Below are 18676 nucleotides of genomic sequence, written 5' to 3'. Positions count from 1 at the left end.
AAGCTATAATAAAGATATCGGTAAAGGTATATCAAACTTTTTTATGGATCTCTTTGTTTTCTTCTCTTTCCTGGCAGCTCAAATGGTAAAGAAACTGCCCACAATGCAGGAGAACCCGGTTCAACCCTTGGGTCAAAAGATCCCCTGGAATACCCACTCCAGTACTCTCCTGGAGAATTCCATGGACAGTGGAGCCTGGTGGGCTACAGTCCATGAGGTCAAAAAAGTCAGACACAACTGAGCAACTAAGACACACACACAGAGGGAGTGTGTGTCTGTTCTATTTTACAGAATCTTTGAGAATATCCTTCTCTAAATTGGTGTTCCATAATTATTTTTCTCATATGTTAATGCAGGGAGATTTGATATGAACTGTCAAAAATGTGAGTGTTATCCTTTACAAACTGCACGCTGGAACTTCAGCTGTTATCCTTAGCACTAGCCTTCTGTACCTGCCAGGTAACAACCTATTGTGCCAATGAGGGAACTCAACTGGCCCAGTAGTTACATAGTAACTAGGTGGTGTTTGCCTCTATTTAGTTTCAGGCACTGAAATGTTGTCTAATACTGTCTTGCTTAAGAAACAGAACAGTTACAACATGAGGAAAAAATATTTTGGCTTTCTGATATTGGGAGTCCTCTTAGCAGGTTATATTTATGTACCTCTTCCAGATAATGTTGAAGAACCATGGAAAATAATGCTGTTAAATACTTTTTTAAAAACTTCATCATATTTGGTAAGTGATATTATTTATTAATCAAGAAAGTCAAGTTTTATAATATTCTAGCTTTGTTTCATTTTGTTTTTACAAGTTCTTCATAACCTTGGCTTCTTGTTGTCAAATTCTCCTGACTGCTATACCGCTGAGTGATCTCAGAGCAAAGTGTAACAAGATGACCAAGGAGGCATTCAGGTTGTATTTCTAAAGTGATCTATTCTGCTAGCGGTAAAAATGTGTGTGTGTGTGCATATGTGTGTGTGACAATCTCGTTTTATTTTTTCTACTCTTGTGTGCTTTTGAGAGGGTAACAGGCAGGAAGGCCAGGGGTCTCCAAATGGAGAAAATAGGCCGCGTCTGTCAGACATTTGTGTCTCTCTTAAGCTGCAGGAGGAAACAAACTAGCATATTTTTTTTCCTTCTCTATACAAATTTAAAAGAAGGTTTCCCTTAAAATACTGTGTTGCCATAATGACACCTGGTCTCACCTGAAGTTCAGATGAGATCAGTCGCTCAGTCGTGTCCGACTTTTTGCAACCCCATGAATAACAGCACGCCAGGTCTCCCTGTCCATCACCAACTCCCATAGAAAAGAAATGCAAAAAAGCAAAATGGCTGTCTGGGGAGGCCTTACAAATAGCTGTGAAAAGAAGAAAAGCGAAAAGCAAAGGAGAAAAGGAAAGATATAAGCATCTGAATGCAGAGTTCCAAAGAATAGCAAGAAGAGATAAGAAAGCCTTCTTCAGCGATCAATGCAAAGATATAGAGGAAAACAACAGAATGGGAAAGACTAGGGATCTCTTCAAGAAAATCAGAGATACCAAAGGAACATTTCATGCAAAGATGAGCTCGATAAAGGACAGAAATGGTATGGACCTAACAGAAGCAGAAGATATTAAGAAGAGATGGCAAGAATACCCAGAAGAACTGTACAAAAAAGATCTTCACGACCCAGATAATCACGATGGTGTGATCACTGACCTAGAGCTAGACATCCTGGAATGTGAAGTCAAGTGGGCCTTAGAAAGCATCACTATAAACAAAGCTAGTGGAGGTGATGGAATTCCAGTTGAGCTCTTCCAAATCCTGAAAGATGATGCTGTGAAAGTGCTGCACTGAATATGCCCCAAATTTGGAAAACTCAGCAGTGGCCACTGGACTGGAAAAGGTCAGTTTTCATTCCAATCCCAAAGAAAGGCAATGCCAAAGAATGCTCAAACTACCGCACAATTGCACTCATCTCACAAGCTAGTAAAGTAATGCTCAAAATTCTCCAAGCCAGGCTTCAGCAATATATGAACCGTGAACTTCCAGATGTTCAAGCTGGTTTTAGAAAAGGCAGAGGAACCAGAGATCAAATTGCCAACATCTGCTAGATCATGGAAAAAGCAAGAGAGTTCCAGAAAAACATCTATTTCTGCTTTATTGACTATGCCAAAGCCTTTGACTGTGTGGCTCACAATAAACTGTGGAAAATTCTGAAAGAGATGGGAATACCAGAACACCTGAAGTTAACTATTCTCAAACCTTGAGTTAACCAATGCATTTTTCTTATGGAAATGTTTGTCTTAAGCCATGTTAATGTACTATGCATTTACCCCAGACTCTGTCTTCAAGTTGGTTCCGCCTTTTGGCTCAGAAACTACTTGACAAACCATTATGTTATACTCAGATATTATTCCCCTAATCTATGTAAACTATACTATTTGTTTGGTAATCTGCCCTTCTACAAGATTCAAGTCAATCGTTTTATGGCCTGGGATGAATCGTCTGGTACAGAGATTATCCCAAAATACATTTTATGGATGAAGGGCCTGGTGCCATTCTGAGTTTTAAGACACACCTTTCTTTCATTAACAGACTGCTAATGACTATATAACATCCAGCTGAAGACTAGCAGGGGGATACTCTTTCTGCCCTCTTCTGATGCCTTTGTCAGAAGCTTTCTCTATCTCCTTTATACTTTAATAAAACTTTATTACACAAATGCTCTGAGCGATCAAGCCTCGTCTCTGACCCTGGATTGAATTCTTCTCCTCTGGAGGCCAAGAATTCCGTCAACAACAAGCTTTCACTTTCAGAATTTCATACAAAATTCAGAAGTCATATGCTTACTCTGTAGTAACCTATGACATTTAAACACTAGTAATGGTTTTGGAACACAATATATGCTGTAGACGTGCAAGTAGGTTCTCATGGTATAGAAAAGCTGACTGTAAATGCCTAATAAAAAACATGAGAGGTTTGTTGTTGGTGGTCAGTTGCCTAGTAGTGTCTGACTCTTTGTGACCCCATGAACTGCAGCACACCAGGTTTTTCTGTCCCTCACTATATCCCTAAGTTTGCCCAAGTGTCCAAGATCCGTATAGTCAAGAATGAGAGGTTTAGTTAGAGGCAATCAGTTATCACCCCTGGATTTGTTATGACTACTTATTTGGAAACCTGATCCAGTTTACTCCTCTAACCTTCTCACTGCAAGATTAGCCTCCTCCCTTTGTCTGTCTCTCTGTCTCTCTCTCTCTGTCCCTCTCTATATAAAAAAGAAATCAGCAAAGATTGTTTGGTGGCAGACTAGAAACTGCTAAAGTCATTCTGTAATATTTTCCACTCCAACCAGCAAGGCATGAAAATATTACAGAATGACTTTGCAATAATTAGCAAAATTCCAATTGGCTCAGCAATTCCATTTCATGGATTTATCATAGACAAAATGCAACCTCTGGAAGTTTTTCATGTATTACTATTTTATTGCTTGTAATACCAAAATACTAAAAATAACAAAACTTTGCACCTCAATAGGGCTGAATAAGTGAACTATATTTTTATACACTTACTGAATCCTTTGCATTATGTAAAAGAATGAGGGGACTTTTTACGTGAAGATGTGGACAGATCTATAAGATATATGATTAAATGAGAAATGCAAAAAACCCAACAGAATACTTGTTATGTTGGAGTGACGCTACTATTATGAGACAAGTCTGGGAGCGCTCCAACAAGGCGAAGGAAATAACAAATGTCTTCCTCTTGGTAACTACCAGCTTTGTTTCAGTGTCTATATGTGCACTAGTGTTCATGATAATGGCTGACATGTGTACTTCATTATGGAAGCAAAATAGTAGTCTAGCCCCAGTTTGTGTGCATCAAGTAGAGCTGGCTAAATAATTTTTCGAGCCTGGTGCAAAATGAAAACTCGAGAACCCTTGTTCAAAAGGCAGGGAGGAAAAGGCACAAAGATATTTAATCATAAAGCTTTTCCTTTAAAAACATCTATTACTCGTGATATATAATATATGTGAGCTTCCCAGGTGGCACAATGGTAAAGAATCTACCTGCTGACACAGGAGATGCAAAAGACAAGGGTTCGATCCATGGGTTGGGAAGATCCCCTGAAGTAGGAATGGAAATCACTTCAGTATTCATGCCTGAAAAATCCCATGGACAGAGGAGCCTAGAGGGCTACAGTTCAGGGGTTGCAAAAGTCAGACACGACTGATCACACACACACAATGTTGAGCTAGGTATGTTTGGGCTTCTCTGTTTGTTCAGCAGTAAAGAATCTACCTGCCAATGCAGGAGATGCAGGTTTGATTTCTGGGTTGGGAAGATCCCCTGAAGGAGGAAATGTCAACCTACTTCAGTATTCTTGCCTGGGAAATCCCATGGACAGAGGAGCCTGGCAGACTACAGTCCACAGGGTCACAAACAGTCAAGCACGACTGAGCAACTAAACAGCAGCAACAAATGATACAGGTAATAGTGAATACATGAATAACAGCATATACAAATTATAAAAATATGTACGTAATTTATGTGTTGCTATGAATAATAATAACTTATTAATGTAATGCTTTTTATTTATCAAGTCTTTTCTCATTTTTCTATAAAGTTATTCATCAGGTCAACAAGATCTATACTTTTAGTAACTTCATTTTCAATACATATAATTGAAATTGAAACCAATTGCTTATAGCAAACGCAAGATCACATTAATTTTTAATAATCTGTATATTTTCTGTATCAACCCCTTATCAGTTATATCATTTATATAACATCTTCTCCCATTCAGTAGACAGACTTTTCATTTTGTTGATAGTCTCCTTCACTGTGCAAAAGGTTTTTAATTTGATGTAGTCCCACTTGTTTATTTTTGTTTTTGTTTCCCTTGTCTAAAGAGACATTTCCAAAAACGTATTGCAGAGACTGATGTCAGAGAGCATATTGCTTATTTTTTAAAGAGTTTTATTGATTCAGGTCTTACATTTAGTTTTTAATATATTTTGAGTATATTTTTTAAATGATGTGAGAAGGTAGTCCTGTTTGATTCTTAGCATGTAGCTGTCCAGTTTTCCCAACACCATTTATTGAAGAGGCTCTCTTTTCCCCCATTGTATATTCTTGCCCTTTGTCATAGAGTAATTTCCCATATCAGTGCGAGTTTATTTCTGGTCTTGAGATTCTAATCCATTGATGTCTGGATCTGTTTTTTTCCGGTATCACAATTCTAATCCATTGATGTCTTGGTTTGTTTTTTTCCCAGTATAGTCCTTATTTGATCAATATAAGCTTAGAAGTATAGTTTGAAATCAGAGAGCATAATACCTCCAGCATTGTTCTTTTTTATCAGAATTGTTTGGGTTATTCAGAGTCTTTTGCATTTCCATACAATTCTAGAGTTCTTTATTCTAATTCTATGAAACACGCCATTGGTATTTTGACAGAGATTGCTTTGACTCTGTAGATTGCCTTGAGGAGTATGGTCATTTTTACAGTAATAATGTCAATTCTAACTCATAAGCATTGTATATCTGTCTGTCTGTGTCATCTTCGATTTCTCTCCACGTCTTACAGTTATCCAAGTCCTAGTCCCAGTTTGCCCTACACGTCACCCTCCCTGGGTGGCCAGTCCAGTTGCTCTGAGCACATACTGACTGCTGCCTACTGTGTCTATGGGTCTGAGCATTTAAAATTGTGTCCTTTCATTTATTTCTGATACTGGTAAACTGCAGCTTCTCTTTCTTTCTGATTATTCTGACTGGAGGCTGATCAATTTTATGGGATTTTTTTTTCAGGGAATAAATCTTTAATTTTCTTTATCTATTTTGATTTTATTGATTTCCAGGGTTTTTTCCCCCTTTATTCTTTCCTTCATACTTTAATATGCTAATCTAACTCTAAATTTGTAGTGGAGGAAGCTTAGATCAGTTCCTTCAAACCTTTCTTCTCCTCTAATAATGCATTTAAAGCTAAGAATTTTCCTTCAGTCAATGCTTTTTCTGTACTCTACAAATTTTGATATGCTATAATTTCATTTTCACTTGCTTAAAAATATTTTTTCAATTTGTCTAGAAGTATCTTTTCCTTGGCCAATGAGTTATTTAGGAATATGTTGTATAATTTCCAAATGTGTAGGGATTCCTCATACACTATTTGTGTTTCCAGTTTTTATTTTACTTATGCTATGATTGACAACTATTCTGTATGATCTTAATTTATTTGGCTTGTTGAGATATTTTTTCCCCAAAATTTGTCATGTGGTACATCTTTGTGAAATTTCTTTATGCAGTTGAAAAGAATGTGTATTCTGTTTTCGTTGAGTGGAATGTCCTCAATACATTAATTCTGTTGAGTTGATACTTTTTTCAAATTTTCTATATGGTTACTATTTTTCTATTTGCTTTTTCTATCAATAAATGATATAAGAATATCAATTTCCAACTAATAATTTTGGATTTTTTTTTTGTTTCTCCTTTCAATTTTTCAGTTCTCGATTCCTGCATTATTAAGCTCTGTTACTGTTTGCATACACATTTTAGTATTGCTGTGTCTTGGAGAACTAAGCTTTTTGTTATTATGATTCCTAGTACTGTGCCTTTTTTCAGAAGCATATATTATAATACAGTCTTGTTATCAGGGTGGCAGGAGATTGATTGAAGAAACCCCCTCAGAAACCAATATCAGGGCTGAAGTCCCTTATATTAAATGGCACAGATCAATAAATATAGCCAATCCTCCTATCAGTGGATTTTGTATCTGTGGATTCAACCTGTGTGTGCCTGCTAAGTCACTTGTTATGTCTGACTCTGTGCAACACTATGGACTGTAGACTGCCAGGATCCTCTGTCCGTGAGATTCTCCAGGCAAGAATACTGGAGTGGGTTGCCATGCCCTCATCCAGGGGATCTTCCCCATCCAAGGGATCAAACTGGCCTCTCCTATGTCTCCTGCATTGGCAGGTGGGTTCTTTACCAAAAGTGCCACCTGGGAAGCCTGGATTCAACCCACCAGAGATCACAACCCTAGGATATGGAGGGCCAATTGTATTTTGCTTTCAAAGCATAATTGTATTAAAATTTTTATTTTACCTTCATTTTAATAAAATTAGAAATGAAAGAAGGTTTAAACAGTGCTTATTCCACCATTTTGTTGTATTTGCCATTCTTTTGAATTGCATATTTGAAAATTGAGTATTTTTGTTCCTTAGAGCCTCAGTCATTCTAGACCTTTCATGAAAAAAATGTTGGAATCTTTTGTCTATTGAATTGTTAGTTTATTTCTTACTGTAATCAGTTTGTTATATATTCTGAAGACTATCATTTTCATAATTGCAAGTTTATTATTTCCATTGTGCTTTGACTTTTCAACCACTTTACTAGATTTTTTTAAATATTATTGTTAAATTTAACAAAACTTAAGTTTTCAATATGCCTTTCATAGCCTTTGGGTTTTGTTTGGTTTTTAATATGTGTGTGTTGTATATTTTATTAAATTCTTCTTAAGGACTCTTTCCTTTCTTTCAACCTCTTGGAGTCTGAAAGTATAGGAATAGCAAACAACCTGTATTTCTCTATCACCACATTTTGTTTTTCTCTAGACTAAGCTTACTTAATCTGACTGAAAGGTTTTCTCTTCAGTTAATCATCCAAACTCTATTTTCCTTTTAAGTCTTAGTTAAAGTAGAAGTTAAAAACCTTTTCCTCACCTTGACACTTATTCCAAAGAATTTTTCCCATATTTATATTACAATGTACTTTTATAACTTGCCTTTCATTAGACTGTGATTTTTTTCTTTTCTTTTTTTTTTTTTTGATGATGAATAGCTTGCCTATTGACAACAGAATTATATATTCCATACTAATATCTATTGGGTGAGTGTATAAGTGAGGATTAGTGTCACTTAGGTTATTCATCATACAGTAGTAAAGCATCTGGGTTTGTATATCTTCTGGTGGTATAATCATTGATTTTTCTGACTATAACTAAGAGTTTTGGGGTCATATTGAATATTTATGTACACCTCTTGACTCAAAACATTTTTTACAGTTAGAGTATATGTGTATTTTTATTTCATTTTAGGCCCTGTTTGGTGAAATATTGGGGCTAAACCATTTCATGAAATCGATGGCACTCTTTTCAAGAATTCAAGGTTTTCCACCAACATCAGATGAAAACATATTTGTGAAAGATACAACATTCAATGATATTCCTGTCCGTATATATGTGCCCCAACAGAAGACAAAATCATTAAGAAGAGGCTTGTTTTATATTCATGGTGGTGGCTGGTGTTTTGGTAGTAATGGTAAGGGTGATACATTGGTAGATTCATTTCATATAATGTAAATGATAATTCTCATATTAGGAGCTACAAATTAAATATCATGCTCTTGCTTCTGAAATTATTTTCAGGAAAGCAACGTGAATTAAGTTTTTGAAATCTCAGTCTGAATAAAATGTTATTAACATTCAGAATTTAACACATTTTGTTACCAAAAAAAATTAAGACAGTTTCTGATCCTACCACTCACTGACAGACCCTATAAATTTTGCAGAATGAAGATTAAGCACCTTAGCAAATAAAAATTCTTTTTGTCTTTTGAACTCATTAACATATTGCTGGAAATGTCTTATTTATCCTTCAAGACGCAAATGATTATTTTCAAAGTTCCTAATGCCCCAATATAGATGTGAAAAAGCTTTCCAATTACTTAATTAAATGTTAAGGTATAGTCAGCTTTCTTGAAATCATCTCCTGCTTAACAGTATAGGACTAAATAATGAGTTGCATTTCATTATTTTATTTTCCTTTGAAGAACATTTCTATCCTTTCCCAGATCAAGTTGTACTCCAGAAAAACAGTTTAGTTTTTATGTTCGAAAGGAGACATTTAGTACATTTTTTCATGTATGTTATCACAATGGATAGGACTGTGGATTGAAAGTAGGAAGACGGTGTTCAAGGCCCAAGGTCCAGTGTACTGAGAGTATGGTTGGCAAGGGTAAGACATGCCACTGTGCTCTGAAAAGGAAAACTGATCAGGGGCAAGTGAAAGGATCACCAGACTTAATGATTCACATTCTACTGACATGTGAATATGTAAACTGATCAACAGGAAGCTAAGTATTAGACTTTTTTCTTTAGGTAATATTTTAAGATAAAGGGAAGAAATATAAAGTCATCACAGTAAACTTTATTCTTGACAGTATCATTTTTCAATTCTTATAGTGGTCCAGTGTTGTGGTCTTTTACAGACCAGGACCTGGGGACCAGAGTCGATGAAAAGAAAGAGAGAAAAAGAGAGAGAGAGAGCAGTATCTCTCAGGTTACGTGCAAAACCAATAAAGCCCATGCACAGGACATGTGCCGCTCATGAAGGCACAGGGCGTCCTCTCAAGAGGGTCTTGAAAGCCCAGTGAGAAATTGAGCTTGGTAGGCTTCCACGCTCCTAAGAGAATGAAGACAGAAAGAAGGACGTGGGGGACCCAAGTATCTAGTGGAACAAGGGTGTTTTATTAGCAGAAATGCATGCTTATATATCTTCAGTAAAATGATTACTCAGCTATTACAAAGAATGAAATTCTACCAGTTGCAACAAAATGGATAGTCTAATATATACAAGGTCACTGAAGAGAGTCACTGAAGAGAGTCACTGAAAAGAATCCAAGCAGGTGCCCTTTCTCAGCCCTGAGAACTGCATGCAGCTCTACTCTTTCCTGTATTCCAGGAACTGATAAGAAACAGAGAGTCCTTGAGAAATGGCACACAAAGGAAAATGCAACATATTGGATCCCTTAAAGCTGAACGTCCCCTGACAGTCCAGTATTTTTTCTTTTATTTCAGATTATTATAGCTATGACCTTCTGTCAAGATGGACAGCAGAGAGACTTGATGCAGTTGTCATATCAACCAAGTAAGAGCTGTGTTATTTGATTTTAGGCCATATGCCTTACATATCAGTATACACTCAACTATATAGAGTGTCTTATTATGGCAAAAATAAATCTGTGCCTCTGATGACATTGATTATGGACAGAGAAACCAAATGTCAGAAGCTGTCCAGTCCAGCAGTGGAGAGAAAAGGCATACACCATATTTGAAGAAGGAACAGAGGTCAGAAAGGCAAGATGTTGTTCAAGTGAAGTTAGCCAACAGTATCACATGGATTTAACTACTACCTCTAGATCTTTCCCTATAATTAGCAGGATATTAAGGAAATTTTTGAGCCAGAAGATTGGGGTTGAATGTCAGCTCTGCAGATTGGTAACTGTGTGATATTTTACAGGATATTGAACTCTAAGTATTAACGATTTGCATATCTCATCATTGACATGGGGACTACATATTATAATACATGTAACAGTGCTTAGAAAGGTGCCTAGAAGTTAGTAATCCATTGATATTACCCATATTTACCATGAAAGTAAGACAAAACCTATCTCAAAGTCCATTCTAATATACACCTTAGAAAGAGTAGGGAAAGGGTTTAAATTTTCTATAGAACACACTGTCTGTGAGAACCTTCTTAAACATAAACTTCAGAAAATTCAGCTAATGGACTAATGGAATAATTATCATATTAAACTGATATATTTTGATAAAATAACAGTAATTCTAGAGAAACAAGTAATAATAATGATATATTTTTTAAAAAAAAGATAGAACATTTACCAAAAATAATCACTCTGCAAATATTTTTTCCTGGGAAAGGTAGCAGCTAGTAAGCTTTTCCCCAAGACCAAACCAAATTTAACAATTGGACTTTATATTTTGATTATAAAAATGACAATATTTAGAGATTCCCAGTCAAATTTTATGACTAGGAAAAACATGTTTCCAACAAATATGTTGGTAAAAGCAAAATTTTACTCTTGATTTTTGGTCAAGAGTCCAGGAAAATCAATGGTTATAGCACAGGGAACTCTGCTCAATATTCTGTTATAAACTATATGGGAAAGGAATCTGAAAAAGAATGGATATATGTATATGTGTAACGGAGTCACTTTGCTGTACACGTGAAACTAACACAACAATGTTAATCAAATATAAGTCAACATAAAGTAAAAGTTAAATAAAAAATTTGAAATGATAAGAAAATCAGTGATTAAGAAAGCATTGTTTTCCTATCTACAGCTACAGACTAGCCCCAAAGTACCATTTTCCAGTTCAATTTGAAGATGTGTACACTGCATTAAAATGGTTTTTAGACCCCCAAAATCTTGAAAGCTATGGTGTAGATCCTGGAAGAATCGGTATCTCTGGAGACAGTGCTGGAGGGAATTTAGCTGCAGCAGTGGCACAGCAGGTAAGATGCTCAGCATTTTCACTTATTGTATTTTCTTTATCTTTCATTTACAAATTTTTAACTCATACATCAAGATTATAAATATAATTTGTCGCTAATTTTATTTTACTTATTTAAGAACATTGAGAAGAATGATTTCATACTTTGAACTTCTTTATATATAAAATGCTGAAACAATTTCCTATATAGTCCATTGGCATTTTTAATGAGAGAAATTCAATAAAGGGTAACAATAAGTATAATTAAGAAATCTGAATATGTATATAATCTAAGTATATTCATGACATATGTTCAGAATATTGTATATCATAATATACTTTAATATGTGTATATATGCTTGCCAGAAAGAAATATAGGTCATCACTGAGAGAAGTCAACATGATCCTAGTTTCCAGTTTATTCCTAAAACTGATTATTTTTTTTCAGTAATCAACAGAGAGTTGAAAGTAAGCAGATATACAAAGAGGAAAATAAAAACAAGTTAACAGGAAAAAAATATCACCCAGATTCAGATGTTGCTATTGTTATAAAAATCTTTTAGTAGAATCTGTTTAAAATAAATAAAAGTATATTTCAAAATTTGGAAATAGGCTCATGAAAGAAACTATGTAAAACTAATAATATAAGATATTTGAAAAATAAACAAAATTTCAATAAATAAAAACATTACCCATAAAAATTAGGCTTTCAATGTAGTTGTTTTAAGATTTTATACTTTTTGAGCAATTTTAGATTCATATAAAAATTGAGAAGAAGATGAGAAATTTACAGTCTACCCTCTGCCACACATTCATAGACTCTTTCATTATCAACAACCCCACCCAGAGTGGTACATTTGTTACAGTTAATGAACTTGTATTTACACATTATAATCCTCCAAAGTCCATAGTTTATATTAGGGTTCATTCTAGGTTTTACTATGTAGAAGTGTTAGTATATTGACTGCAATACAGCAATATAGAAAATTGGAAGAGAGATCAGAAAATTGTTTGTAATGTTGAACAGAGAGATTAAAAGATAGAAAATACAAAATAATAATGTCATTAAATATATGGCAAAAAGACTAATATGAATATATCCTTCTAATCTGAGGACAGAATGATGACTATTTTTAGAAATAAAATTCCAGAAAATTCACAACCCAACATACTCTCCCTTTGGATTTTAAAGAGGAGTGTTTCAGGCAGAAGGAAATTAACCACAGAGGGAGGATCAAAAAGATAGGAAAAAATAAAGAGAAGGGAAAAAGGTAAATATATTCACAGACTAAAATGAAAATGAACATGACTCTATAAAACAATAATAATTGTGTCCTGTGATGTAAAAATAGAAATAAATTAATATGAAAAATATTAATGGATGGATTTTCTTTTAAAAATTTAAAAATTTAAGAAAATAAAATTTAAAAAAAAATTAATATGAAAAATAATAACCCATGCATAGAAGGACTAATTAGAATATTAAAATATTCCATTAACTTTCTATTTTGTAAGAAGGTAATAAAGATGTAATTAATATTCAGTTCAGTGCAGTTCAGTCGCTCAGAAGTGTCTGACTCTTTGTGACCCCATGAATCACAGCACACCAGGCCTCCCTGTCCATCACCAACTCCCGGAGTTCACTCAAACTCATGTCCATCGAGTCGGTGATGCCATCCAGCCATCTTCACATTTGATAAAGTAATGAGTTTATGTTTATCCTTAGTGGACATATAAAAAAATGTTATAAAAATGTACCAATAAAATGATATCACAGGAAAATTGAATAATAAAAAATATTTCAAAAACTACAAAATGGAAAAAGAATAGTAGAATAGATGAGATAAATAGAATGCACAATAATACATAAATTATGAATTTAAACCAAAAATATTAATAAATGTTTTGGTATAGATGTACTAAAAATTCTGGTAGAATACAAAAAATGGAAACAATAAAATTTTAAATTCCAACAGAAGTTGTATAAATAGGATGCTTTAAAACAGACATAAATAGATGCAAGAAAAAAAGATAGTAAAAGATATGTCAAACAAATACTAATCAGTATACTTATTTTATAATCATATTAAATAATCCTAGAGGAAAAAAACTATTCCTGGAATTAACATGCAACATTCCTAACTATAATTCCATTTACTGGAAGATGAAAAAAAAAAAAAAAAACACATCCATTTACATGCAATTAATAACAGTCTGAAAAGACAGAGCAAAGCTGATAGGAAATAAAGGAAAAATGAACAAATTAATTGCAAAATTGGAAGAATTTTACTAATCTCTTTCAGTAATAGAATAGCATGGTTGATAAATTTAAACAGTGAACATAAAATAATAAACAGCAGAATGTACATTTCTTTGAAACACACAAAACATTTTTCTTAATCAGGCACATATGCAGGGTTATAAACCAAGTCTCAAACAATTCAAAGAACTGAAATCAAATAGACCCCTGCTATTCATAGCATAGTATGTGAACTAGCAGTATCAGCAGCATCTGGGCACTTATTGGAGATAGAGAATCATTGGTCTTACCAAAGATGTCCTGAATAACACTATGCATATGTAACAAGAATTCTAAGTGATTCTAAGTATGCACAATAAAATTTGAGAAATCAAATTATTTAGATTATATCTCTCTCTGTCCACAGTTAGCATAATGCTTTGAACTACTAATAAAATACCAAGAGAAAACTCTGTATGTTTTGAAAGTAAGATGCTCATTCCTGATTAATCCAAGTGTGAAAATATTTGACCTGCATTATAATAGATATACATTATACTGTGTGAAACACAGATATATCAACATCCAGAGGAAAATATACAGCCTTAACTAAATATAAAAAAATTGCTAAAATTAACAGGTCAGTATCCTTTTAATGAAATTAAAAAAAGAAAAGAATGCCTAAAAAATAGAAACAAAGACAAAATAAAAAGGGATAAGAGATAGATGAGAGCATAAAAATGAAATTAAAAATAAACACAATAAGATCAGCAAAGTCAACAGAAATAGTTTCTTGAAAAAAGCAATACAGTTGATTAGTCTGGGTGAGACAGACCAAGAAAAAATGGTGAGAATCTTAATAAGCTGATATAAGGAAGAAAAGGAGACTATAGCTACATATCTTACAGATATTAAAAATACAATAGTATACTTTGAACAGCTTTACTGCAATGCATTCAAATTTACGTGAAATAGAAATATTCACTATAAAAAGCATTGACTCTAGGGAAAATATGAAAAAAGGATTATATTATTATCATGAAATAAACAGAACGGTCATTTTTATATTTTTACACACACACACTCCAGGATCAAATAGTTTTAAACACAAACTCTAGCAAGTATTTTTAATAGAAATATCTACTTCTAAAAACAAATTCTGAAAGTTGCAAAAGTTGCATTTTGGGAGGCTGACATATCTTGATTTGTAACCTGACAATGTCAATTTGAGAAGGAAAAATGATAAACATCTACATTTGTGAACACAGATGCAAAATCCTGAACTAAAATACTATCCAAAAAATTAAACAATACTTTAAATGGTTAGTGTATCGTGACTATTTTGAGTTCATTCTTTAGATTGTGATAGGTTTAATATTAAAATACCTTTAATACAATTCTTCAAATTAATAAAGAAGAAAATAATGATTATCTTAATAAAAGTAAGTTGTTTAAAGATAATAAATATCCAGCATCTATAAATATGAAAAAATTAGGAAACAGTGAATAGAAAAGAATCTCCTTAATTTGAAAAAGTGTGTATACAAAATCACTTAGAAGAAACATCATACTTAATAGGTAATTCATAAAAGTTTTCTCTTGAAAATTGGATAAACACTACCTGTACCCAAGTGTACCTGAAATCCTGGCCAGTACTCTGAATGATAAGCAAGTGATACTATTTTTCGGTGTGCTAATCAGTTTGATTCTTCCTGAGTATGTCATTACTTCAGGCATATACAAGATAAAGTTGGTTCTGAAAATTTTAACTTACCAAACATAACTATGCAGTAAACTAGATATATATTTTATGACTGATAAAATGATCTGTTTGTTCCAGTAACAGAAGCATATTGCAGGAAAATTAGCTTTGAAGAAAACTATAGAATTCTACTGTTTCTGGAAGAAGATGGGGACTATATTTACAAAAGCACAAAAGTTCTAATTTTCTTTGAACTATTAAGTTTAAATATTAAATTTGAGTAATAAGTTAAACCATCAAATAAATTCAAATATTAAAAACTTAGTAGTTCTGTATAATTTAAACTTATCCAGAATCAAGCATCTCTTTAAAACTCAAGCTATCTCCTTCCCATCTCAATGCTTGCTAACATATTTAGGTATTTAAAATAATTCTAATAATAGAAAAATATGTTAATCACTCAGTCGTGTCTGACTCTTTGTGACCCCATGGACTATAGCCTGCCAGGCTCCTCTGTCCATGGAATTTTCCAGGCAAGAATACTGGAGTGGATAGCCATTCCTGTCTCCAGGGGATTTTCCCTATCCAGGGTTTGAATCCAGGTCTCTGGCATTGCAGGTGGATTCCTTACCATCTGAGCCACCAGGGAAGCTCAATAATAGAAAAGAGAAGAACAGTACCTGATTATAAACTTATAGAACCTCAGATTATAAATCCAAGTTCCATAAGTATGAAATTACATTTAGTAAAAGATCCTCTTAAAAAAATGATTCTCTTGCACAGTCTATGAGGAGGATATGAATTAATTTTGCTTTGAAAATTAAAACATATTAACTACATGAACATCTAATATACAGGGAGGCCTGACATGCTTGAGTTCGTGGGGTTGCAAAGAGTCAGACACGACTGAGCAACTGAACTGAACTGAACTGAATACTAAAATTTACTTGATATTAAGATTTTTATTTTTTATCAAAATGTGTTATTGAATTGTATTTTTAAGAACCTTAATAATACATTGTTTTAACATTGTGGTTACTTTTTTCATTAAAAGGACTTATTAAAACAATATATTCTGTTTTTTTTCAGCTCTTAGAAGATCCAGATGTCAAGATCAAGCTCAAGGTTCAAACTTTAATATATCCTGCCCTTCAGAATTTTGATTTCGATTTACCATCATATCGAGAAAATGCACATTATCCAGTTCTGTCGAAATCACTCATGGTCAGATTCTGGAGTGAATATTTTACTACAGATAGATCACTTAAGAAAGCAATGCTTTCCAACCAACACATTCCTCTGGAATCAAGCAATCTGTTCAAATTTGTTAATTGGAGTTCTTTGCTCCCTGAGAAGTTTAAGAAAGGTCACATTTATAAGACTCCAACTCATGGTAGTTCAGAGCTCGCTAAAAAATACCCAGGGATTCTAGATGTGAAAGCTTCACCATTGCTAGCTGATGACAGCAAGTTGCGTGGTTTGCCCCTGACCTATGTCATCACTTGTCAATATGATGTCTTAAGAGATGATGGACTCATGTATGTTACTCGACTTCAGAAGTCTGGAGTTCAAGTGATCCATAACCACGTAGAGGGTGCATTCCATGGAACACTTGCTTTTCTTTTTACTAAAGTTGGTTATAGAGCAGCCAATCAGTATATTAATTGGCTACATGAAAACCTGTAATAAAAATCTGATCAATATAGAAAAAAGTTAGCCCCAGAATTTCAGGAAAAAAGGACAAACACTGAGAGTATTCACATTAGGAATACATGTTTTATAGACTACAGTCTTTCTAAATCTGCATGTAGGTAATTATTGTTATTGTCAAGGAATGATTTTTATAGGTTAGTGTCACTCACTTTTGTTTCTCAGAGTATATTAGATTTTATTTTTCACTTTTAGCTATCACTTTCAAGCATCTAGTTTTCTTACATTCCTTTCATTTTACTTGTTTCATAAATTATTTCAGTTAGAATAAATGTCTGCTTGTTTAATACCAACCATTTACTCTGCATGGTTTTAGGTCCTTGGATAAGATCCATTTAATGCTGGTGTGAATGAAATTGTTATTCTTTCTATGTATTTTTGTCCCAGTTCTATATCAACTGTCCACCACTGCAAAATTTATTTTCTAATGCCCAACTCCTTAGTCAAGGAAAACAAAGATATAAAAAATCTCAGTCTTTTGATATTTTGATGATAGGTGCTGACAGATTATTTTAGCCAAACAAAAGCAACATTTACTTTTGGATAATCTGAATCCTTGAAACTGTCAAGGAGTCAGCTAAGAAAATAGCTCCAAATATGAGTAGCTGAGCAGTAACAGGAGAAGCACAAGGAAACAAAAATGCATATGTGTGTGCATATATGTTTGCACATATGCTCATAAACCAATGTATTTAATCTACATCTATATATATATATATATCTGTATATACACACACATACATATATACATGTCCTCAAATGTATACCAAACCACAGAAAAACATCAATACAGTATACTAACGCATATATATGGAATTTAGAAAGATGGTAACAATAACCCTGTGTACGAGACAGCAAAAGAGACACTGATGTATAGATCAATCTTATGGACTCTGTGGGAGAGGGAGAGGGTGGGGAGATTTGGGAGAATGGCATTGAAACATGTATAATATCATGTATGAAACGAGTCGCCAGTCCAGGTTCGATGCACGATACTGGATGCTTGGGGCTGGTGCCTGGGACGACCCAGAGAGAGGGTGTGGGGAGGGGGGAGGGAGGAGGGTACAGGATGGGGAACACAGGTATACCTGTGGCAGATTCATTTCAATATTTGGCAAAACTAATACAATATTGTAAAGTTTAAAAATAAAATAAAATTAAAAAAATAAATAAAAATAGTTTTGGGAAAATAAATTATTAAGAAGTGAGATAGGTAAGTTTGAAGATGTTTTATATGAAATAAATTTATTTTTAAAAATTGCATGTGTGCCTCTAAATAGAGACTTTATAAAACATAATGAATTCAATTATTTGAAAAAAGTGCTGTAAAAATCTTTTGTTGAATACTTCTGTTACTGGTGTTTGTCATTATCCTCTGCCTACCTCAAAGTATTCTGCAGTGGAAAACTTTACAAATAAAGACAGTCCAGTGTTGAAGTTGAGCATACTAAAAAATATTTCCTTAACTGAGTTAGTGTATTCAAAATAAAATAAGCAAAAACACTGCTGAATAAGTGAATGGATGTGAATTAGACAAGAACAGAAGTCCAGAAACAATTTATGTATTATTATGTTATTTTCTTAAATTTATACCTGATTTTTTTCATATTTAAACCTGTTCAAAAGTATAATATTTTCTTGTAATTTTTATTTTCTAGTTGTTGACATCAGGAATATAGAAGCCAGTTATTTTTATATATTGACATTGTATTCTAAGCCCTTGCTTAATTCACTTAGTAGTTCGGAAAG

The 18676-nt window shown here is 33.6% G+C and overlaps 1 protein-coding gene across 1 annotated transcript; it reads left to right on the top strand.

Moving 5' to 3' along the window:
- The first annotated feature begins 553 nt into the window (after nt 1–553).
- LOC139184098 (arylacetamide deacetylase) lies at nt 554–18190 on the top strand. The gene is made up of 5 exons (XM_070793114.1): nt 554–737; nt 8076–8298; nt 9837–9906; nt 11127–11298; nt 16307–18190. The coding sequence occupies exons 1-5, from the start codon at nt 555–557 to the stop codon at nt 16901–16903; spliced, it is 1245 nt and encodes a 414-aa protein (XP_070649215.1). The 5' UTR covers nt 554; the 3' UTR covers nt 16904–18190.
- The last annotated feature ends 486 nt before the right edge of the window (nt 18191–18676 follow it).

Source organism: Bos indicus, chromosome 1, assembly GCF_029378745.1.
Source record: "Bos indicus isolate NIAB-ARS_2022 breed Sahiwal x Tharparkar chromosome 1, NIAB-ARS_B.indTharparkar_mat_pri_1.0, whole genome shotgun sequence".
Classification (NCBI taxonomy): domain Eukaryota; kingdom Metazoa; phylum Chordata; class Mammalia; order Artiodactyla; family Bovidae; genus Bos; species Bos indicus.
The sequence above is the reverse complement of the archived record's forward strand: the minus strand, read 5'-3'. Positions and strand labels throughout refer to the sequence as shown.